General features: G+C 39.9%; 1 protein-coding gene across 3 annotated transcripts in view; it reads right to left on the bottom strand.

The window, feature by feature from the left end:
• Positions 1 to 355: 355 nt before the first annotated feature.
• phf14 (PHD finger protein 14) overlaps positions 356 to 25416 on the bottom strand; it is a 105908-nt gene continuing 80847 nt past the window's right edge. Inside the window, exon 19 of one of the 3 annotated variants that reach the window (XM_033975211.2) lies at positions 356 to 1612. In XM_033975211.2, the coding sequence (XP_033831102.1) occupies positions 1529 to 1612 (84 nt within the window). In that variant the 3' untranslated portion in view covers positions 356 to 1528. The remainder of the gene's footprint in view (positions 1613 to 25416) is intronic. The other 2 variants (XM_055225395.1, XM_055225394.1) reach the window with 2 other exon arrangements.

The raw sequence follows: 25416 nt of genomic DNA, 5'->3' as shown, positions 1-25416 counted from the left end.
TTACTACATTCCATGTGTCATTCATAGTTTTGATGTTTTCAGTGAGAATCTACAATGGAAATAATCATGGAAATAAAGAAGAAGCATACATGAAAAAGTGAGTCCAAACATTTGACCGGTGTCTGGTTACTTAACATCTCCATGGAGACAAGCAACAAAGAAAAATCTAGTTGGTATCAGTGTATTTGAAATATTATAATATAAGCTCAAATATTACATTTAACATACCGGCAAAAGAACACAAGAGGAATAATATCATCAATGATCTGCTTACATAAAATATTGCCGTCCGTTATTATCGTCATGAGGGTTAATATGCAAGATAGAGATGCAGTTTGTTTATTGAGACTGAAGAACAAATTGGCAGTGCTGGGAGCCTGATGCCCGGGCGCGCTTTATGTTGTCGTTTAGCAATTAGCCGAGCGTGATTCTCACTTAAGATGTGCCACTGCTGTGTGTTAGAGATAGAGACGCCAACAGAGGGTTTTTTGCATTTACAATTTATTGGCACTTCAAGGGATAGTTTCAGAATAACTATGAGAGCCAAAGGGTGCTCGGGCCTGGCAGTGGTGCAAGTTCAAAGGTCAAACAAGCAGCAATGAGTCATTTAAATATAAATAATGCTAACTTTTTTGGTTTCAGTGTGGCTGGTGCATTCTAATGATCGAGAGTTAGAAAAGTTATATTTTTTTCTGAAACTGCAAGGCCACTGGAAGGCCAAAGCACCATCTGGCTACATGAAGGAAAGTACGCAAATGTGAAAATAACACGAATGCACTGGTATGCGGCAATTAAAATTCTGAAGAGTAAAAAATACTAGTGAATACATATGTAAAATACAAAAATAAGATCATAAAATCATGTGGAATGTGGGATATGGCAGAAGTGGATGTAGGCAGTGCTTTGGACATCTTGTAAACAGTTTTCCGATATTTAGTGTAAGAAAATAAATACTCATACAGCAACTTACATTCATATTGGCACCAATGATAAATATGAGCATATAAAGTAGATTTTTAAAAAGCGGTTTAAAAAAAAAAAAAAAAAAAGCTTAGAAAAAAACAACAAAAAAACAACAACACATAATGCAGTATTCAAAGTTCTTTTAAAAAAATCCTAAAAATCATAAGAATAAGAATATAAAAGAATATATAGACACTTTGAATAATCAAGAACATAATATTAATTTTTAAGTGAATTAAGTGAATTCTCAGACTTGGACAAGTTAGTTGGGACTTGGCCATTATAAAGTCTTGAAAACATCAACATAAAATTTACATTAAAGATTTGATCAGTGGTGCCAATATCAATGAAGGCTACTGTAAATGTGTCAGGCTAGTAGCATTTAAGCTAACACTTGTCATCTTCACTCCTGTGCAGGTTGTATTGTTGCATTCACAGTCTGCAGCCCTAAAAGTTACAAAGTCTTTCCTCTGACAGAAATGCGTAGTGTTTGTAAAATATCTGGACTTTGGGATCAGAGTAGAAAAGTAGAGTGTGCTTTGTTCAGAACAGACAGGTGCAGTCCTCAGTCCAAGGTCTGGATCTCCTCTTCGGCCGATTCTTCTTTCACAGTGGTGGCGTCTGCCTCTTTTAAATCCTCCTCTTCCTCCTGAAAGTGCACAAATGAACACATGTTAAAGCTATATTGCACTATTTTCTGATCTATGTTATAATGATCAGACCTGGCATTTTGTTTCATTCTCACATGTTTAACACACAAACCCTGCACATTTAGGCTGTGTTCTTCTCTCAAATGGAAAGCACTTTGTTCCACCTTGTGATGTCATGTGGTAATACAGGAAGTGCTCCACTGTGTTTTTAAACTCCATACATCTTCACTAGACTCATTTGGATGACTTCAGCTCTGGAATTGCCAATCTCAACTGAACAAAAGGTAAAAAGTAGCTGTTAAAATTACTGCTTCATGACATAAGATAGAACAGAGCATTTGAGCTATGGAGATGTAGACAGACTAATAAAGTGTTACTCAAACATGTGTGAATGAAACAAAACACAACTTCAGGTATATTTTTGAAGAGGTAATAACAATATAACATGGCTTAAAGCTCAAGAATCCATTTTGTGTTATATAGGACCTTTAAGAGACACTATCGTCACAGGCTGTATGTGACTGTGTTGCATCAGGAAAGGCATCTGGCATAAAACATGACAGATCATAATTTGTTTGGGCATCTCAGAAGGAAACACAAAAGAATACATAATGGTGCTGCCGTCAATCCAGACAGTGACATAGTAGCTTATGCGGCAAGATCAATTCCCGCAATTTGTGAGTTCAGATACTCGTGAGTATCCCTCTCGTGCTGCTCCCGCTCCTGCACTTGAGATCAGAGTACAGCTAACTAATTTGGGAAAAATATCTATTGTGATTTTTCTGACAAGCATTGTGATTAGATTTACAATCTGTGTTTTAATAATAGGATTCTGTTCAGAGTTCACATTTTAAAAGTATCCAGAAGAACTGACAAAAACATTGAAATATGAACTGACTAAGAAATTACATTTCAGAACGTTTGTGCAGATCTAAACGACAGGGTTAGGAGTTTGTATGCAGAATAAGACCAAGGCAAATAGTAGTTATGATTTGCTAATTGCGTCCATTCAAATTGCGATTTCGATTTGATTGCTATTAAGAGACCAGAGCAAATGGACCAATCAGAGGTCAAGACAGTAGTTTCAGTGAAACTGAAAGCCAAAGGTGAAGCACCCAAATTCTATTTTGTTTGAAAGAGAAGCACTGTAAACATTTGTGGGTGTCAAAGATGTTTTTCTGTATGTGCTTTTCTCTCAACTGAGTTGAATCTAAGTTTGCTAAAGTTTGATGCGTCATCTAATCAGCTGGGAGTATTTGTTTGAAAGTTACACCTTTCGTTGATTGAAAGTACAAAAACAACCAAGTAGGGGTGTAGTTGACTAAAGAAATTCTTGATTGACTAAAGAAATGCCCTGCCAGTCGATTATTTGACTAAAAATTTTGTGTAGCCAAAAATCTTAAACCTTTCCAGGGTCTATCATGTATGTGTATCTAACGAAAACCGCACTCAGCAAATAGTTGTCTTTGTATGAACTCCTGTGCAGTAGTATTTAACAGAAAAGTACTAGGAAATTATATTGATATGAAAACAACAACAACAACAACAACAACCTTCCAAACCTTGAGCTTCCACCCCCTTTCTGCTGTTGAGCTTTAAACCTTTATAATCTAAATTAAATAATTAATCGTCTAATACAAATTCTAAGACACCATCAATCGATTAATCTACTAAACGACTACAACCAAGACAGCAAAAATTAAATTAAATAACCCAATGCCCCCTACCATCCATCGAACAATTACAACAAATTAAAATACCGAGTTACAGTTTAGCACAGGCCTGGGCCGAGGCTCTGTGGAGATGTGTAAGATTTAATGGAGCAGTGTAAGTGAAGGTGACAGCACAGAGAGGAGGAGAGAGGAGGAGAGAGGAGGAGAGAGGAGAGAGGAGGAGAGAGGAGAGAGGAGGAGAGAGGAGGAGAGAGAAGAGAGGAGGAGAGAGGAGGAGAGAGGAGGAGAGAGAAGAGGAGAGAGAAGAGGAGAGAAGAGGAGAGAGGAGGAGAGAGGAGGAGAGAGGAGGAGAGGGAAGAGGAGAGAGGAGGAGAGAGGAGAGAGGAGGAGAGAGAAGGAGAGAGGAGGAGAGAGAAGGAGAGAAGAGGAGAGAGGAGGAGAGAGAAGGAGAGAGGAGGAGAGAGGAGGAGAGAGAAGAAGAGAGGAGGAGAGAGAAGAAGAGAGGAGGAGAGAGAAGGAGAGAGCAGGACAGAGTAGAAGAGAGCAGGAGAGATGATTAGAGCAGCTGACAGATACAATTATCCTCCGTCTCAGCCTCTACACATGTGCACTGGGCTCAAGCCTTTGGAGCCCCTTCTTACTCAGCAGTGTAAGAATTTGCTGAATGAGAGACAAAACAGGGGACACCAAAGCACCACTACTTGGAAATGTTGAAAAAAATGGACCAAACACACTTCAATGGTGCCACTGAGCAAGACACTTTGAGGATGCAGAGTTCCAAATGTTGACATTTTTTCATGATGTGTTATTAATATTTTGAGGAATAAATTTTTTTTCTGGGAACTAGGATGTAGGCTAGCATGCTAGTTTTATAAATAGTGTCTGGTGGTAAAACTTCACTCTGACCTATAAACATATTGCGGTGAATAATTAGGATGCTAGTGAATGCAGTGAGGAATAACTTTGGACTGCTGCAGAGTTTAAAATGAACTAGCAGTGCTTTTCACGACCCAACAGAAAAAACAAGTCTGCTGACGTCCACGTTTGAAACGGCGGGGCCCAAAGGAAACCAACAGCGTCCTAACCTTCATCACAACAAAGAGGTGTGTAGCAGTTGACACCTCTAATGGATAGCTGAAGATCACACGGGCGAGCTGCAAAAGTTTTTTTTCTTTTTTTTCATTTGTACCAAAATGACTATGCGACACTGCTGACTCCGACATGTATCACTGATTAATAAAATTAAATTGGAAGCGGAATTAAATATAGAGCAGTGGGTGTGCACCGTTGACAGTAAAAATGCCATCTTGAAAATTGCTCAAACATGCACGAATCACTTCAAATACAACTCCGGGTGAGTAAGTGGTGAGGGGAGACAATTATAACATAGTTAAAAGCTCTAAAAAGTCCATTTTGGAGAATAGGTCTGTTTGAACAACTGAAAACTTTCCAACAGAACAATTCACAGGCAGCACACACGTCTTATGAGAAAACACGACTAACACTGCATCATTTCCGTATGGTGTAGTCTGTAATTAGAAAAACTCCCTCTGAAAAGACGCATTCGGAGCACATTTAAAAGAATAAATAGAGAAGGGACACGTCTTTAGAATCCTTATTACCCTCCTGGGCACAAACGGCGTGGTGCTGCATACATTTTGCTTGTGCCAAAACAAAAGTCAGCCTCATCTTTAAATAACAAAGCAGCAACTAGTCCCCAAACAACAGGCCGACTATTCACGAGAATAAGGCGGAAATAACTTATGGTGCTTAAACAACCACCACTGAGAATACTACGCTTCAGATGAGAAATGTACTTTTTAAATATATGAAAGAGTGTGTGTACAGTATTGTTGAAGGTTAGGGGATGTGATTAAAATTGGACTATATACAACAAAATGGGAATATACTTAAAAAAAAGGCTTCAGCTTCCTGTTATAGATGACATTTTGAGGACATTTCACCAGTCAAAAGATATATTTTGTTTGTGAATTGCCATGGCAACGGTGCTAATTTTTTCATCATTTGGAAACCCATGGATATCTTTTCTTGTATCTCTCACTATCTAAACTGCTCATAGCTGACTCACAGGAATAAACTAATAAACACAGGAATAACTTGGAAATAAATGTAATAAAGGAGATGATTTATTAAACCAGAAACACAAATTTGTCTAATTAGTTTCAACCCCGCTCTTACAACTAACCATAAAAGGGTTCCAGTAAGGCCCCGGAGAGATCGCTAAAATACTCAAACAAGCATGGATGACAACTAACATCTCTTCAGGCGCATTTTTGATGAGGGAACAACATTATAACATGGTACAAAGCTAAAAAAAAATCTATTTTGCATAATACCCCGTCTTTAAGTGCTGATTTTAAAATATATGCTGCTGACAAAACTGTGGGCTACATATTCACGAGAAATAAGTTGGGTGCCCCAGCTACAAATTGGTACGCAATTGCAAACTGCATTCCTTGACAAGTTCTCTTTAAACGCGTCCTCTATAAGTAAGTTCCAAGTTGTTTGCCATCCATCCAGGTAAGTCTGAGTAAGCACTGAAGTTGGGCGTGTCACATTGGAGGAGATAGAGATGAGATGGATCCGTGTGCGTGTTCATAAATCACTATAGAGGATGGTAGGGGCTATTTGCTGGTCTCGCTGAAGCCTTGTGCAATGCCGTAAATTAGGGTTAGGGTTAATGCCTGGGACAGCCTATAGATCATAACCAAACTAACAGGAACCTTGTCGCTGTCTCTGGAGTGCCTTTTGATATGCGGCCGTCCGTACAGATGAATGCGACACCCTTTCCTCGGTGCTGGCTACTTTCTGGTGGATAAATCTAACCACGGGTGACATCTCATGAGGTCCTATCCACCAAATCCTGTCCTCCTGGACAAGCCTGCCAATTTTCCAATTACCTGGACCACCATCCGTTACGGGGGGGTCCGGTCAGCTCTTATAAGGGGCACAGACGAGGGGAAGGGGAGGAGTTGGCTAACAATGTCATATAGCAAGAGATTCGTTGATTTAGAGAGGAAGAGGTGATATCCAGTTCATTGGTCTCTCTTGTGTTACTAAAAAATCTAAGACAGAATTGGTTTGAGCACCGACCCGAAAGTAGGAGGATCTATTCCCACTAGACCCAAGTTCTGCTGTTATTTGGAATGGGAAAGTATTGGATAAAAAAAAAGCGCCAAAACAAAACAAAAAAAATTAAATATCACTTGCAGAAATATGACTAAATATCTTGAAAATGCTATATTCACTGAAAACATCATATTAACAAGTTTCATTGCTCTCCCTTCAGAGCTCTATCACAACACAATTGCCATGCATCAGGTGTTGTTTTGTATCATGCTTTTGTATAATTATGTAAAATTATCTTGCACACAAATGGGCGACACAGTGTTATGGGCTGAGCTTTGGACAGGATTGTACAGCTAACCTCAAGGACATATTAACCTCTTCAGGCGTGTTTCTGATGAGGGAACAACGTTATAACATGGTAGGGTCGATCTTTAATGTCCCCTTTAATTGTAACCAGCTCTTTTTTAAGCTTTTTGATAGTTTTCTTATTAGACACTTAATCTTCTAAACATTTTGATGTATTGTATAGGTCCTGTCGTAAAAGAAAAGTGAAATCTGTCGAGCAGAAAAAAAGTTTGAGTGAATACATTTTGCTGCTCATCCAAGTGGCTTCTTCAGAACAATTCCATTTTCTTGTTGCGTTTTTGAAATGCCTGTTATTATATTATTGTTTAAAGTTTAGTTCATATCTGCTTTTATTTTTGAACTACTCCTCTAGTCTTTCCTGAATTCTAATGGCGCAGAGCTAAATATGAGGTGCATTTTTTACAGTCTGGTGGCTAAAAAGGCCTGGGTGAGAAGAGCAGTGTGTCCATCTGTCTGTACCAAAGGATCTGCATCTGCTTTAAGAAAACATATCTTACTTTACACACATTTTATTGTGCATTTGGGATTTAAACCAGCAAGGTCGAACTTTTATTAGAAACTCAAATCACTATATATGCATGTTAAAGGAGACATATCTGACTTTTAGTGGAGAGTGGACATTGTAAAATCAGATAATGAACAACAAAGTCAAATGAATGAACAAGTTTAGTGTGACAATGAGTACACAAGAAGTGTTGGATCGACACTTGGTAATAGTTAGCTCCTCCTTTCATGCAGATATAAGGCAGTGTCCACCAGTAATCTGACCAGAACTGAAGTGGCTTGGAAGAGCAGTGAAACCTCCTCACTGTAAAACTTTTGTCCAAGTGACAGAATTTTCTTTTTCTACAACTCACAGTAAGAATGTACATTTGACAAGATATTTTTTAGTCCTAAAACAAGTGATTGAAAAACAGCAACATAGATATTTTTTTGTCATATTGTGGAACATCAAGGTAAAGCAATAACATCTTCGTGGAAAGAAAAATTACACAGTGCACCTTTAATTCCTCCACTGGCAGATTTAAAGGGTCTGTACCCATTTTTCTACCATGTTTTTGAGGAGAATTGATATTGCTCCAGTACAGATACATTGTGTAAGTAAGTCAGCTGTGTACTGTCTGTATCTAATTGAAAAGCATTTTATTGTCAGATAATCAGGATGTGCACATTAGCATGCCATTTGTTTAACGCCACTGTAAACTCCGCTGTGGTGTCTGAATGTGGTGAAAAGCGCTTATAAACTCATTGCAGTGAATAATAAAGATGCTTTAAATGTATAAGGTAAGTGAGGAATAACTCTGGGCCACTGCAAACTGTTTGATTTTCAAGTTTTTAAATCAGTAAAAATCAGGTACTGCGCCTTTAAACAGCCACACTAAACCGATTGTTTACAAGTATTTTGATAGTAATTGGATCGACACTTGGTAGTAATGTGTGCATGTAGCTGCTAACTGCTTCGGTGTGTACTCTGCTGGTTTGATGTGCTGTTGGAATGGGCCATAATCAGAGCTGCTTTGTGGGATGTGAAATAGAATCTGTGAAGTTAAAAGGCTCGGTTAAACATTAGCTGCAGAGATGGCAATATTTGGTGGAGCAAAACACATTGGAACTTTATTCATCACTTGGAACAATCTTCTCTTTTGCATTTAGTCCCAAGTGACTGTTTGAGCTTAGTTCTGGTTTAGAAATGGTTTAAGCTGCATTCTGTTATTAACATACATGCACTTAAAAAAACAAAACAATGGTTTATTTATTTATTTATTTAATCCAAAAAAATATAAACATTATAAAAAAATTGAGAGACTAACAAAAAAAGTTGGCTAAAGTGTGACTGTTTTATGTGAGAAGGACAAACCAGCTATAAACATTTATAGTGGTCAGTTCTTTCTGGTCAGATTGTGTTGAAACAAACCTCAGATTAAAGTCTAACTTGAGCAACAAAGCCTCAGACAGAGTAATGCCTAAAGTTAGCATCACACCCCCAGGGAATGTTGATGACATCAGCTGCGAAGTATCAATCTTTCACAGTATGGCATAAAACATATCTATCAATGTGGAGAATGTTCCAAAGTATGGTTTTAAATTTAAATTTCCATGGAATCATGCAGGTGACATGCCACCTCAAAAAAGTTACAAACTGTACCTTTAACTATATACAGTATGTAACAATAAATCGTCCGTAGAGCCTAAAGCAGGTGGGAGGACAGACAGGGGAAGGGAAGAGAGAGGATAGAAACATGAGAGGAGAAAGAGACAGAAAAGAAACAGGAGAGAGAACAACAGGAGAGAGAGGGGGGCGGGGGAGAGAGGAGAGAGAGACAGGAAAAAGGTAGAGCTCCAGACTAACCATCTGAGTTGGGTGCACCGGTGCGCCGAAAATTTTCATTTGGGTGCTCCAGGACATGATGTGGGTGCAGCAATGCCTGTCGCTTAATTAAGCCATCTTACCAAGTTATCCTTAAATTACCTCAACAACAAGGGTTGAATACGTGGCTTAATGGATACTTTCACTTGGATGTACAATTTATCCTCTATACTACACAGGCTACACTTATTAAAACTAAATATTTCTATAATGACTATAGTTTTATATATTGAAATTAGTATCCTATTTGACTTTAATTAATAAAAAGCTACAAAATAAATATTGGCTTTAAAAGTAGTCAGAGTGAGAGGTCTGTGCTTTTAAGGATCTTTACAGTTCACTATATTATGTGCAGAGTGAGTCTTCTTACTTTCAATAGTTGACATCTTTTACCTTCTTGTTCTATTTTCTTTTTCACCTCTTGCAACTGCAGTCTCATTTGAGTAAACACAGCGTGGAGGATCTACAGGTTCGATGCCGCTCTTTAAATTTAAGTGTTGTGTGTCATTCACAAATCGATGAAAAAAGCCTCATGAGAAATGTGGTGCATTTAGCTCTGAGCACCAGAACACGACCTGAGCGCGTTGGCCTCAGCCGCTCGGAACGGCTTTGGTGTTTGGTCAGAGGTCAGAGGTCAGAGGAGAGCGAGTGAATTAACGCTTTTGTTTTAGTTGTCTATTAAATCATTCAAGTGTGTTCTATGTTATATAATCTGTGTTTATAATGAGGAGAGAGGACGCGGGAGAACGGATGTGATGAGGAGCTGTCAGGTGCACCCAAGGAACATTTTTAGTCGCACCCAACAAAATTTTAGCTGCATGTGAGCCCAAATTGGTCACACTCTGGAGCCCTGAGAGTTAAAGAAAGCGAGGGGATGAGAGGAGCAATAGGGAGATGGGAGATAGAGAAAAAGAAGAAACAGGAAAAGGAGAGGAAGGAGAGGTAGAAAAGAGAGGAGAATGCGAGACATGAAAGATTGGTAAAGCAGATGAGAGAAAGAAACAGGAGAGTAACAGAGAGAAAAGAAAAAAGAAAGTGACAGATATAAGAGGGAGGGAAGAGAGAGGTAAAGGAGAGAGACACAGGAGGGAGGGAGAGAGAGTGCCCCGGCCCCAGACAACTCTGCAGTGTGCGGTTCAGGGGAGGCCTGTTGTGCTTGAGCAGAGCTGTGATGGGCACGAGTATTATGGGATGTCTGTGCCTCAAGCCCCCTGGCAGTCTCATATACATACATGATAATGAAATGCCACGCTCTCCTTTGTTATAAGAGGGTCTAAAAGGGCACGAGCACCGCCGGCGACTCAAATCTCAAAATGGTAATACAGACCAGCGCCGACTGCTACTGAGGTCACGATCAAAGCAATAAAATCATACATTAACATCTCACAGAGGTAACCATAAAACAACTTCAGGACCATGGACAGCTCCTCTCACCAAACGATAGAAACTATATTACAGCATTTTCCTTAAAGGGGAGGGTATTTTACTTCGAAAAGATCCCCATATTACATAAGAATGGTTGTTTTGCAAGGTATTTCAATGTGATTTGATCTTTTCTGTAGCAATAATGAATGAATGCCACAGTGGAACAAAACCACTTTTTTAACAATAGAATGTAATTAAATATCAGTGCATTTATCAATTACTTTTATTTAAATTATACATAAATAAAAACTCTTTTCAAATATACCCAAGTTAGGTCTTTATGGAACGGTTTTCACAAGTATCTGCAAAAGTATACGCATCAGGTGTATTGTATCGTGAGGAATGTACTGAACGATTCAATATTATTTTGAGTAGTGTTACATCCCTAGTACTTCAGTATTGGCTTTGGTTAACGATACTAGTGTGAATGCAGCCTAAGTCTAAGCTTTAGGCTAATAAAATCTATACCTTGAATCGTCAAATTGCTTATTATACGTTTTTGGCAAGTCTCTATATGATCAAATCTTTTGCAGCTGTCAACCATGTTACAATGTTGTTCTGTCATCAAAAACATTCCTGAAGAGGTTTTAGATCAGATTTCACCCATTCATGTTTGAGTAATCTTGCAATCTCTCCCGGGCCCTATTCAGACCACACTGATATAAGACTACATGGTAATATAAAAGAAAGTACTATGATTTAATGTTGAAAATCACATTTTATTGTCTAAAAAAAAAGTGTTTTTTTAAATTATCATCACAGTATCAAAACTGGTATTGAGTATCGAGTCTATTCTTAGCATGGAAATAGAGTTTGAAATATTAGTACCGTAACACTAAACCAGCATGAAGAAGAACCAAACAAACTTGCGACAGACACCACTAAAGCAGCGGTCTGACATAATGTAATTGTGCTGAATGTATAAAAGTGTCTGGAGCTGCACGGGCTGTAATAAGCTCCCTTTATCGTAGTCGCGCAGTGCTGTGTAGAATTAGCAGTTAATTAACCTCCCTGCTTTTCTTATCACGCTAGCTGCTTTCACTGTGTTTATTTATGAGTTATTACATGTGTGGACCGCCGCCAACCTTTGACCTCCCATACACCAGTCCTCATGGTACACCGTCAGCACAGATACTTTACAATGTCATGCGCTAAAGGCTTAAAATGGATTATGTGTACATGTGTTCTTTATATAACAGCAAAGACAGTTTTGTTTTAATAATGCGTGCTAGTTAATAGTCAATAGGAAACTGACTTGAAGGAGACATGTTTGACTTCATTGCCACCTTTGAGGTAATAATTTTGAGTGTGTAAAGCGTAGTTTACACAATCTGCAGTTAGGAGTTGGCAAGAATATATCAAAGTTTACTTTACTACAAAAACATTAAGCTTCCATTACATTGTGAATTGGGACGCTTCACTCCGCTTTGTCTCCGACAGAGACTGTCAGAGAATATGACAGACATTATTTATTAACAAGTGCCTTTCAAAACATTCACTTTACACTGTGGTGGTAAGTTACTATGACTGTCTGAAACACACCAACACACAAATGTGAACACAGCCTCTGGAACTCAACTCCTGACGTGATCTGTCACACATTTTTGAAAAGTTTTCACAATCCTTCCCATAATTCTTAATAAAATGAGTCATATGATCATTGCATTCACTGTAATCAAAATCAAAACCATAAAATACAAAAACTTCATCTTATCAAACAGCATTACAGTGTAACAGACCACGAGTGGGCAGTGCATACTTCATTAGCCCGCGAGCTCCATGTTACGCGCTACATTTAGCCACCTCTGCCCTGCTAAATCTCATGACGCCGCACATCTGCATTCCCCATTGAGTTTATTAGGCAGGGGCAGCCCAGAATGTCTCCTCGCTTTTTGAAATGCAGAAACCTACTGCCATTTTAGTGAGGCGTGACTGATACAGCGATGAACATACCAGCGATGGACTAATTTAATTAGAGCCACCAAGACGCACATCCGTGAAGATAGATATGTGTAATGCCTTACTGTGGAACAACTGAGGCAAAGTAATAGGTATTTTTATTAATCCATTACAGGTGATTTTGTTGCAGTCGCTCATTTTCTGAAGTAGCAAAAAACGTCATTCATGCACATATATTAAAAGTCCAAAAAACACGAACTGTGTGCATTAAAGTGCATTTGACAGATTAATATACTTTTTCTAATCATTACTTAGTTTGGTGGGATAGTACCTGTGGCAAATATTTATCATTGTTTCACATCAGTTAAGTGGCAGTTTGTGAAGAAAAATAGAAAACAAAAAGTTGGCAAAAACAGGAAGTAGCTGACAGATCTGAAATTGAATCCCTCTCGTCAATTCCAACCAAAATGCAGAGAAAATGTACACACAAGAAGGCATTTTCTCAGGTTAAGTATTGTCATTAATTTTTATTTATCAAATCATAACTATTGTGCAATTTAGACATTATGATTGCAAAGTAAGTTACTGGTACCTCTGTGTATGTCATATCTGCTGCTGATGCCCAACGAGGAAGTAAAACTATAATTATTTAAAAAAAAAAAAAAAGTAGGCAAGATTTTTAGTGAACTCTTAAATCAAATGATGTCAACTATGTTTAAGAGAAACTCATCATATGCTTTAGCTTAGACAGCATCCGTCCCTCTGTCACGCGTTGGGTGGTAGATCCAACTTTTATAATAAATGAAAAATTAAAATAAAATTGTTAACAAGTTTTGATGCCTGGCTTATACTGGAAGAGATAAGAGATGTACAAGGGGTGGGACAGGTCACAATCCCTACAAGACAAGACGTTATACGAATATGAGACAAGATGAAAGTTTGTCAAGCCAAATGTAAACTGATGGGGAAAAAAGATCCTTTTCCACATGTGTGCATAATCTTGAGGCATTTATATCCTGCGACATCAATCCATAATAGGTGCTAGAGTTGTCAAAAGTAACAAAAATCAGATACAAATTGATACTGAAGCTAATATTGAGACTAGATACTAATTTGAGCAGGTCACACCCAGGACAGAAATGAACCTTTCCTGGATAGCTTTAGAATGATCTTGAGCTGTATCAGAACAAGTATAAGACACAGACTAGTATACACACACGGACCACTATGGAACCTATGGACGACTGAGGGATTACACAAATATAAGACCACATAGGAATACAAAAGAAAGTACTATGATTTAATGGTGAAAATAACATTCTATTGTCGAAATAAATTGAGTATCGAGTCTATTGCTTAGTATCAAAATTGAGTTTGAAATTTCAGTATTGTGACACCAATACTGAAAAAAAACTTGAAGTACTGCTATCCAAAATCAGGAATCACTTAAACAGAGCAGTACTAAAAAAAATAAAAAGGTAGCTGCCCCTAGGCATCTGTAGTCGCTCCATTGCAGTGAGAGGCCGGTCAGGACACAGCAGTAACAATAGAACACAGGTTCAGGAGCCTGCAGCTGCTCCCATTACTGTGATTTATGACACCGGACCACACTATCGCATTTAACATGACTTACTGCACTCCACCACATGGCCAAGTCCCACAGCTCTGGAGATGTAATGCACTCAGAAGGGAAAATATTTGTTCAAACAACCTCAGCAATTAGTTTATGTCTTCTTAAAAGAGTGGGTGTAAAATTCAGTAGAGATTGTTTCAAGCTACTTCTGGGAAATTATTTTCTTATAAATATATTAGAAGCTACAGCAAAGCACTCCTGATTTATTCATATTTTTGCTATTAGAAACAACTTTTAACATGAAAAAGAAATATATTTGACTAAGGCAAATACCGATACCACCTTATATAACTACCTTATTTAGTCTTAATAAAGAATAAACAAAAATGTAATTAACTACTTTCCAAAAAGGTAAATCTGATCTTCTTTTCTTCAGTTACTTTTAATTCATCAAAGAGACCAACATTATAGATTGGAAAGGAGCCAATAATACATTAAACCAAGAGGAGGGGGTGTTCATGCTTCCCCACACTTGGGATACATTTCTGAAGAAGTTGGACTGCGGAGGGCGTTGTCATCCTCACAGAAGAAGACTGTGCCAAAGACGATGTAAATCAGTTGGTAAAACACATCACAACAACATAATATGACTCTTCTGATGTCGACTGTAGACAAGCAGTCCAAACATGACAAGGTAAATAAACAGGTTTGAAAGAATATAGTTTCCTCTGTACAATTTTATAATAATTACACCTTAAAAAGCTCTCCAAAGAGTTTTGTTTTCGCTCATTTTCACTAGATAGTGGCTCTACTTCTGGACGACGTGTCTGATGTGTTATAGGTGATACGTCATCGTGGAGGACAAGAGCAGATCTATCACAGATATAATATACCTGCCGTTAAGATTTCTGTCGCGATTTCCGATCAGGATTTTCATTAAATATCTACGGACAAGCTTATTCAGCTCATGAGGGTCGGGCGAAAGTTACGTCGGAGAAGATGCGGTCGCTGATAAATTATTTACTGTTTTTGTGCGGTCCGGTATCAAATGCGTAACAGACCAGTACCGGGCCCCGGCCCAGTGGTTGGGGACCACTGCCCTATATTGTTATTTACTCTTAAGTTATTTTATCCCAGCCTATGTTGTTATGCATTAGAATATCCATAGACACAGCCTCTGCTCCAGTCCCAGAGGACCGTGTTAGACTGGAGTCAGCCTGTCCGCTCTAAAGCCTGTATTTGTCTCCATATACGTGCCCATTAGAATATCACATGTGCAGACGCAGCATGTAGCTATGGGACTGTCCTGCTAACGAACCCCCCTAATCACCCTGTGTCTGCTGCTGTGTACGTGACCCTGCGCTAAGAGGGCCATTACAGCCACCCAGGTCCAAAGGAATGGACTGAGGGCCCGCTGGGGACCCCCACTGCAATCACACATACGCCTGTTTACAGCCCAAATTGGCCCCTGAGAGGACAAGGGTGTCTGCAGCTCCTAGTTAAAGTGATGGAGGTGACTGGCGCTCATCGATTTCCCCTCTGTCTTTGGCGTCCCGCCTGGACACCCTTGACCATGTGCGGGCTCCCTGCAGGCTGCTGCCGCTGCCCCCGCCGCCTCTAAATCACATTAAACTGTGCTTAAACTCCAGCGTGCTCCAAATACAGGCATCAGTGGAGGTGTTAGCGCCGATTAAGCACCTCTCAGCCTATTGATCGCACACTTAAAGAGACAGTCTGCACTTTTTAGCATTTGAGAACTATTGTTTAGTCATGCATTTTGGGTTCTCTAGGTTTAATTATATATGTTAAAAAAAGTTATTTCAGCAGACGTATGAAGCTTTGTCCAATTACAGAATTTTAAAAAGGAGAGTTTGTGAAGCACCATAAACCCAAACAAATTGCATTTGGCAATCATGCAAACTTTACAATGTTTGGTAACTCATGGTAACCATTGTAAACTGTTAAAATATCTTATTTAAGTTAAGTTAAATTGGAACACACCTTTTTTGCTACTGAACTGTGTATAAGTTTTCGTTTTTTTGGCAATTTTAGCCTGACTACAGCCAGGCGTTTCTGATTACAAACAACTAGCTGCAGGGGTGGACTCCTCCAGGTACTTCCTATTTTAGCAGCTCTATTTGAAATGTGGGTGTGGGCGGAGTTTAGGTGCCTAGTCCCACTCTAAAATAATGTGTAGAATAATTTTGTTCTTGTGCAGTAATTTCGATGTCATGCATGGAGGAGTGGGAGTTATGCATTCTGAGATGATATTGTTTTTTTGTCATCATTTGTCATGTCATCACGCTAAGAGATGGATTGACGTAATCTTTTAAACAGAAGCACTTTCTTATTTTGAACATTTACCTCAAAGAACATAACAGCAGACAAAATAATTTAAGCATGTATGAATGAAAAAAAGCAAGTAAGCAAGTATGTTTTTGCACTGCATATAGCATCACATGGTTTAAAATGCAGACTTCTCCTTTAAGTACACGACAGCCTATTGACCCACACTCACAGATCCGACAGATAGCCGCCGCGTGTGAAGAACAATCCTTGGCCTGTATTTATCACTATTCCAAACATGTTCCACTGCCGGTGATTAAAACAATCAGAGCTCTAAGGAAAAACAGCTCATTGAGAGAATTAAACAGGCTAAAGGTGATACTTCTCAGCTAAGATGCTCTTTAGAAGACACTGCAGCACATCTGATGAGTAATGGCGCCTATTTTTCTTCCAATTTGCTGCATATAGTAAAGGCAGCCGAGTGTGGCGCTTCATTAAGTTAATTAGGCTAACTTAATTACAGTTTCTCACAGGTCAGGACAGGAGGATCCTGATTGATGGCGCAGCTCACTAAGGTAATCGCTCTCTGAGTAAAATTGCCATGCAAACATACAGCATACATAAGCAGCTGTGTAGAGAAGGAAAGGGCTAGGCTAATAGAAAACCATAGTATGTAAGAGTCAGGCTACGTACAAGCACTTAACCTCATGGTGTTATTAGCTTTAATCATTTAAGTGCTAAATAATTACTTAAACTACAAGCAATATGAGATCAGTCCACACATTACTTATGTTAAACCTGCACTATGTAACTTTCTGGTACAGAATCCACCAGGATAAGTTACAGATCGTCCCTTTACCACAAAGGTGACCCTTAAATGCTAACAGTTAATTTTCTCCACTATCAACCAGCAACCAAATGGATTTGTTAAAAAAGAATGCAATTTTTAAATGGCTTACAAAGTTTGTCTGAAGTGACATTTAATTGGTTGGTTCTTCGCTAGGGCCCATTTCCAGATCTTGAGCTAGGCTTGGTCAAGATTAACCTTGCACAGCAAAATGGATTCTGGCCATATTTGTGAGTTCACAAACTCAGGAGAATTCATCTTGGCATGCTCCTGCTGGTGTGATAGGGCCCCCAGGCTTTTTGGCACACCAACGCTAGAGCAGCATTGAGGTTTGTATGGAAACCAAAGGTGATGAGCCCAAGTGAACCAAAACAAGCACGGCGACTCAGATGTACTTCAGCTTATTTAGGGAAATAGTGAAGGGCTTGGTGAATTTGTGACAGGGAAAATGTCTGTACTTTTCTCTCAGCTGGATGTAACAAAAGTTAGATTTTTCAGCTTGTTCAGCTGTTTTGATGCTTCGACCAATCAGACTGAAATATTAGTCATGGAGTGGTGCCGTTTCTCCATCGCTTTCAGTGAGAGCCATTCCAGACTGATAAATGTGTAGAACTCCATTCAAAGGGCCACACATATCAATCTGGCAAGAGCCAGTTTAGGACAAGATTATTTTACCAACCACTCAAAAAAAACCTGGGCAGCCTGTACCCGGCACCTTATTGCTGTGAGGCATGAGCGCTCACCACCCTGCCACCGGCAGATGCCACATTGGCAAAAGTGTACTTTTTTTAAACAATTAATATATTTACATATTAATTGTAATTGTACATATTACATGTTAATATCTCCTGACAAATTATGACCCTATCAATGTAGGGAAGGTCTGCTTCAAGTCATGTTTTCAAAAAGGCAAGCATTTCTTTCTTTTTTTTTATCATACTCCTTCTAATGATTTGCAGCTTGTACAAATTCCGCTTTAACATTGTTGTGTGCAACAATGCCTGTGCAAATGAGCAGGGCTTGTTGATTTTGTGGTTGGGAAATATGGCTCTGCTGTGTACTGTCTGCACTAAAGGTCAGATGAAATGGGCCTCTCCTCTGAGCCCTGCACCGGTCCCAGTGTACTTGTGATGATACACCCATGTGGTCTGCTGGTATTGTGGCTGTATTTGTAGGACAGTGCTGATTACAAAGGGCCCGTTGGTTCACTGGTGGCTCGCTGTTGTTCCTGGAGTACTGAGGGCTTTATTGGACACGCTGTGGTGGATGGGAGGCCCTTTCTGGAGGCAGCTGATAAAGCGCAGTCCAAACCCAATCGTTTCTCTAATAAAGTGAGTGGGCTGGGAAAGACTTTATACTGAGGAGGGAGGAAAAGAAGTTTAGAGTATTATCACATCAAAAGATATTACTCAAATGAGTGTGTAGGCATGTTTCTTCTGGGTAAACCTGTTTCCCCCATCAACCTAACAAACAGGCTTCCAATTGGTTGGTCCTGTTCTAGCCTGGCTCAAGATTTGAAAATCATTACACTGGAAAACACTACACTGAGGACGCCCGCTGCTCCTGACAGGTGACCACACTGACATTGAAGGATGTCTATAACAATGTACAGTGTAAGACATTAAACATATCTTGCTTTATTCAATTAGAGGTGTTTTTATTGTGTAAAAATACCTTAAAGGGCCCATATTATGCTATTTTCTGATATTTGTTATAATGTAGTTTCCTCATCACAAACATGCCTACAGTTTTGTTTCATTCACATTGTTTTACACACACATCCTCCGTTCCACCGTGTGATGGCATGTGGTCACAAAGGAAGTGCTGTTTTTATCTCCATACAGTCACTAAAACCATTTGGATAATTTCAAGTCTGGAATTGCCAATCTCTACTGAAAAAAGGTAGCAGTTGAAGCAACTTGAAAACTACAGCTTCATGACATCACAAGGTGGTACAAAACATTTTGAGATATAGACTAATGTCACATTCACATACAATACCTCAAACTGTATCAAACAGACCCATGAAAACAACTATAAATCAAAAATTTATTTAAAAGCACAAGCCTATTATTAGCCCATGTTTTCCTCATGGAAAATGGTGATCATTTCGCCCGTTGAATCTGTGCACTTCAGACTTGACAGGCAGAGAACCAAGTACTACGAAGAGCTAAAGCCAAAGACAGGAGAAAATGTCTGAGCATGACATCGTGTTGGATCGTGGATACGCTCCCTCGTCTGGGGTCTTGACTACCCTTATTTAAGATCGAGCAGTCACTGAAGGCTGCAACAAAAGCCTCACTGCCTATTGTTCAGCCGGACTGTGGATCGCCCTCCCCGAATTCTATGGACTCACTGCGGGACAACGGGGTTTTGGTGATAGCTGCCTGCTCAGCTACCTATGGTTCATGTCTAGTGGGCAGGCAGTGGATCTGCATCCGGATGATGCCACATATTTATATCCTCCACTCAAGAAGGTGAAGCCTGGTGTGTGGAATTATTAAGGCTTTGAAAAGCAAGACCAACAAGGCAATGAGCCACCAATCTGCAGAGCCTGCTGAAAAAAGTTGCGGCTCTGAGGGCAAACACGAGAAACTTGCACTGCACTGTTTGACAAACTTGGGCTGAAAATATCCATCGTAAGTAACATACCACGTGAAATATACTATTGAATGCAGTTTGTGTTAGTTTGGATTTGTATGAATAATGGTACATGTTTGTGTTGACTTTGATATTGCTAGGTTTGCACTAGCTGAATAGCATTTTGCACAGCTCATATCATTTATCATATGCTTTTTTCTGGGGGCTTTCTCAGGTTGGTTCATGTGTTTTTTTTCATAGTCAAGAGTTATATAATTGACACATTTTTCATTTTTTAAATTTTTTTCCCTTTCACAAAAAAAACCCCAAAACAATAAATGTGATCACTCAGATACTTACATGCATGCGTATGGTAATTGACGTTTTAGTGACTTTTAAAAAAAACTGTAAACCTTGGTTTAATAATTATCTTGATATTGTTAATCACAAATTGTGAGTCTAAAATTTTATTTTGTCCCATCCCTAATAGGGAGCACTCTCCACACTGACCCGGTCCACACGCGGGGTGGGTACATAACTCACCTGGAGATGCCACACTTTTTGTGTGTGAACGACCCATGGCCCACAGTATGGCCTGGGGAACTGCAGTACCGTGCGGGGGTATTGATATCAGGGAACACAGACACACAGAGCCAACAACACTCGACCAAGGTTAAAGAGCACAACCTGCCTGCCCCATTTGCAGGTGATAAGCGTCAGATAAATTGGGGCTACACTTGAATATAGGGGCAAAACCATTTGTAGCTGCTGGAGTGTTGACGTTTGAAGTTTTCTATGGGGATATATTCAGACTCGCTAGCCTCTGGCCAAAATGCTTGTAAATAAATTGTAGGGCTGGTAAATTAAAAATTAGATTTAGGCAAATAAAAATACTGTTGCGATCAGACCAAAGAGGCCACAAAGATGTAGACATTTTCTGTTATTTCACATTGATATGTTACAGCTCAGGATTTCATTGACAAACATGGACTTACCAAGAAAAATCTCCTTTTTCATCATGTTATTTTTTATTTGGCATGTAGCAGCTCATCTGGTGCAGAATCCTCCGTTTAGGCTACATGATTGATGTGGATCCAATCAAGCCCATAATTATACCGCGTCTAGATTTGGACACTGCCTTCACCATTCGCACTGGTCGCCCTGTGCACCTACTTATTTCCTTGGATATAGACAATTTAATACCAAACTGAAACATTCCAGGCAAAGCAATAACATCTCCATGGAGACAAGCAGATAGTGGACCCTCCACAAGAAAAGTTACATAGTGCAGCTTTAACCTTCTGAAAATAACTTCAGTGTGTACTGGTTAATAGTTATGGCTCAGTAAAACTACTTTTACAAGTACAGTTCCTCAAGTAAATAAGACTGATGATTGCCCACCTGAGGACCTACACGGGGGCAGTGAGATGCCAGGGGCCAGTTGTTCGCTGAGCCTTGGCATTCCACGCTCCAACACAACACCACATTAACATAAACACTTGGAAATGCCAAAAGCTCTTAAAGTTGCTCCAGTGGTGTTTAAAGTGCTCATCTGTGAACTTGTGTGGGATGCTACACTTTAAACTGCACTTAGCCACGTTTCCATCAAAAGGACTGCAGCTGTTCAGAGAAACGGACATATAAGGGTAATTCTCTCCACTTCCTGCACCGCTCCAGGCCCACGCCCACAAACCCTTCTGTTCTGACCTCACATCCGGAGCCAGCAGTCCTAACAGCAGTTGGCTTCTTTGAGATAGGCCTTTTGTTGGTCACACAGTGTAACTACACTCTCAGTCTAAACTCTATAATCAAGCTGTAAGGATACGGTGTTTTGGTTTAGATGTTTTAATCAAACTTTTCTATGTAATCATTTGTTGAATACTTTCAAGAGAACAATTTGAAAAGTCTTCAACTTTACCTATGTAGTGTTTTCATACAATGTACAAGTTTTAAGCAGGCATAGCTACAAGTGCTATTGCTCACAGCTGGTACTATAGCAGACATATTGTATACTGTATATAGAGTAGAATCTGTGGTTAGACCCTCTTTGTCTTTCCTAAAGACTTTTTTATAGATCAACAAAAATGGGGTGACAATGAGTCGTCCATCAGCCCAAAGGTCAGAGATGTGATTCCTGCTTGGACTAGGCTCTGTTCACCGACTCAACCCTCTAGAGGTGGTTTCAGCAGCCTCACTTCCATCAGTCTTCCTCAGGGCATCTGTGGATACAATAGGTACAACTGTACCACCACTGGGTGTGGAGTGAATGAATAATGTAGCGTTGAGAGGCTTCAACAAGCTTGTCAAGCGCATTTCAAGTTTAATGCCTTATTTTTACGTAAGTACCGTAAATTTCGGACTACAGAGCGCACCTTGATATAAGCCGCACCAGCTAAATTTGAAGAGAAAATCAATTTTGTACATATATAAGCCGCACCTGAATAAAAGCCGCAGGTTTTCATATTGTAACATGAGACATTTACACAGAAAGACGCTGCACCGACACGCTTTTTTTAAACTGTGCCTGAAAATTGGCACCAACACGACAACAACACGGGATGAACGCATCTGCAGGTTTAGAAAATAAAGCTGCACCAACACGGAAAATCTGCTTTTATTTCCTCTGAAAACTTTTGTCGTCTTTTTACATTGACCAAGTTGGATTCATTGATGTCGAGCTTACGTGCAGTGGTTCTATTTCAGGGGTCGGCAACTCGCGGCTCCGGAGCCGTATGCGCCTCTTTCCGCCTCATACTGCGGCTCTGCGTGGCTTGGGAACTGACACAGACACAGCTCACAGTCCTGCGTAAAGAGCCCTGATTTTCAGACGTTGTGCGCACAGGGGTCAGGAGCAACTTTGGCCCGTCCCTAATGACACACTAATAAGCTCGTCCGTAGATGTATCATGAAAATCCTGCTGGAAATCGCCACAGAAATCTATTTGATGTAGTAGCAAGTTTATTATCTGCTCTTGTCTCCGCGGTGACGTATCACGTATAACACATGAGACACGACGCACAAAAGTAGAGCCACAAGCGAGTGAAAATGAGCCAAAACAAAAGTCTTTGGAGATCTTTTTAACAAAGGGGAAAAGGACAACTGAGGAGCCAGAAGAAGAGACTACGACCTCCAAGAAAAAGAAAGATAAATTTAACAGACAATGCCTACTTAAAATCTGGGTTTGTCGCTACAGGTGACTCTCACGCACAGTCCGCTCTGCGTAACATACGGGAAAAGCAAATAAGGCAATGAAACCTTCAAAACTGCTTTGGCACATGGAGAATAAGCACCTGGGATTAAACGATACGCTACGAGTTTTTTTGTTGTTGTTTTTTTAAAGAAACTGCGGAGTAGAGTAGACATAATCACATAATCAGCGCGATGCATGATGCAGCGGTTTGGTGAGTTGTATTTTTTTAATGCACTTAAGTTGTTTTTGCCATATTTATCTGCCACGTGTAGAAGGCTTGTCCGTGAAAGTAAAACCTACATTATTCCGTTACATTATTGTTATTATACAGTGTTATCTTCATTTTAGATGTCAAAAAGTATTTGCGGCTCCCAGTGTTTTATTTTATGTGGAAAGTGGGTCCAAATGGCTCTTTGCGTGTTAAAGGCTGACCCCTGCTCTGTTTCCTTTCTGTTTCTTTATCTTAAAAACTGCATCATATCCATTTCATGATGCGCAAAATGATCGTTCAAAATCAAAACTAGTGAATTCTTCAGAGCAGAATCTTTCCCCACGTCTGTCTCACTTTTACGTTTACAGCTAGAGAGCGCCCCCCAGGGTCCGTTATCCAGTAAAATTCCATATATAAGCCGCACTGCTGTAAAAGCCGCAGGGTTCAAAGCGTGGAAAAAAAGTAGCGGCTTATAATCCGAAATTTACGGTATATAAAGTATTTGGCAATGTAACAATAAGAGTAAGAAATACTGAGATTAACCGTAAGCAAAGCAGCATCACAGAAGGATGAAACTCAAAGCAGAGATGTTACAGTTTGAATAAACCTTAAGACAGATATAACAGGTGTTATGCCCTATATGCCCGCTCTTTAAGCTTTATAAGCCACTTGTTGACTGCACACTCAGTAGTGGCTGCCAATCTATGCTATCCATCTCCATGACCACATCCATGCAAGTGAAGTGTCAAGAGCATGTCAGGCAAGAACTGGGATAGAACTGCCAACCTTTGGGTTGGTGGGTGAATGCTCTAACAACTGACCTGTCACTCCCAAAGTACTACATGTATGACTGCATTCATCCAAGAATCAGTGAATAATGTGTATAAATATGAGAATGCAAGACAAACATCCAGTGTGACCCTGGCCTCAAGCTCAGACCACCAACCTGTAGACATGTTACAAAAGAATGACTTACTCCTGGCTCTCCTTTGACTCAATCTCAAACTGTCCCAACTTTCTGAACTTTGCAAAGCTTCTACATTTTTGCGCGCGTGTGTGTGTGTCGCACAATCTGAGATAGTGCTTCTTGATTCATACATCTGTGGTTGAGAAGAGCCGGGCTGCTGGGAGCATCCTTCCTACTAATCACTCCCTTTACCTGCTCCTCTCCATCAGGGCTGAGACAGGAGCTGACCGCCCGCTATCTACGCCTGCAGCAGCGCATATCAGGTGAGACGCTGCACTTAAGCTTGGCATTTCCAAACACCCCCGCCCCTCCCCCCTCCCTCCTCCTCTTCCCCCTCCCCCCGCGGGCCCCAAACGCTGGCATTTAAAAGCAGATAATAAAACTCGCCTTAAATACAGCTCTCATCTCGGAGTGCTTTTTAGATGCCCTTAGTCGAGTCAATTATCTCCCCACACTTGCTATTACCGACGCACTCCGAGCACCCCGCGCCTTAAGAGGTCCGTGTGTGCTGTGTGGACGTCTTAAAAAAAAAAGGCCACTTTCTTCAACTGCTGCTCAAAAGGGATATATTATAAGCGAGGAGAAGAAATATCGTTTGTTACATAAAGCTACACGTTTATGCAACAGAGGAGTTTCAAATCAATTGCAGAATGTCCTAATCAAAATAAGGGCGAGAATTCGAACGTGGCTTACGGCGACGGAGAGCTATTGAAGTCCATTGCACCAATTTGTCACGTCAAAAACAGCAAATGTCGTGTGGCTCTGGGGGGTAAACTGGGCCTAAGGGTGCCCACTGCATGTAAACGGGTGGGTGGGTGGCAGAGGAGAGGTGCTGAGGGAGAGATAGAGCGGTGGGAGTGCCAGGGGGGAGAGGGGGTGGTGGCAGACATTTTAGCGGGCTCGAAAGAACAACTTTAAAAGTGTAGAGGTGAAGAGATTTTCTATGTAACTTATAAACGATTTTAACTACACAACTTGCGCGACAACATATTTTGAAGTTCAATATATTGCTGAAGTAAATACAGATGATAAATGATAATATTGAAACTCACTTTTTCCACTGATACTGTAACCTAAGAGCAGATTTAAACCACAAAAACTATTCTAAATGTACAATACTGTTAAAAAACCAAAAGCTGCAATAAATAGACGAATGAAACACTTTAGTACTTAGTTTCCATCTGTAATGAGTCATAGAAGTTATTAAATCAACCTTTTACAGCTTAAATCTTATCATATAGGCAAAAAAATTACAGTCAAAAAATATTCCAGTAGTGCAAAGAATAAGTACACATGATAAATATTGACACCAAAAAAATATTGTTCCA

The sequence above is a fragment of the Periophthalmus magnuspinnatus genome, chromosome 11, assembly GCF_009829125.3.
Source record: "Periophthalmus magnuspinnatus isolate fPerMag1 chromosome 11, fPerMag1.2.pri, whole genome shotgun sequence".
NCBI classification, from domain to species: domain Eukaryota; kingdom Metazoa; phylum Chordata; class Actinopteri; order Gobiiformes; family Gobiidae; genus Periophthalmus; species Periophthalmus magnuspinnatus.
The sequence above is the reverse complement of the archived record's forward strand: the minus strand, read 5'-3'. Positions and strand labels throughout refer to the sequence as shown.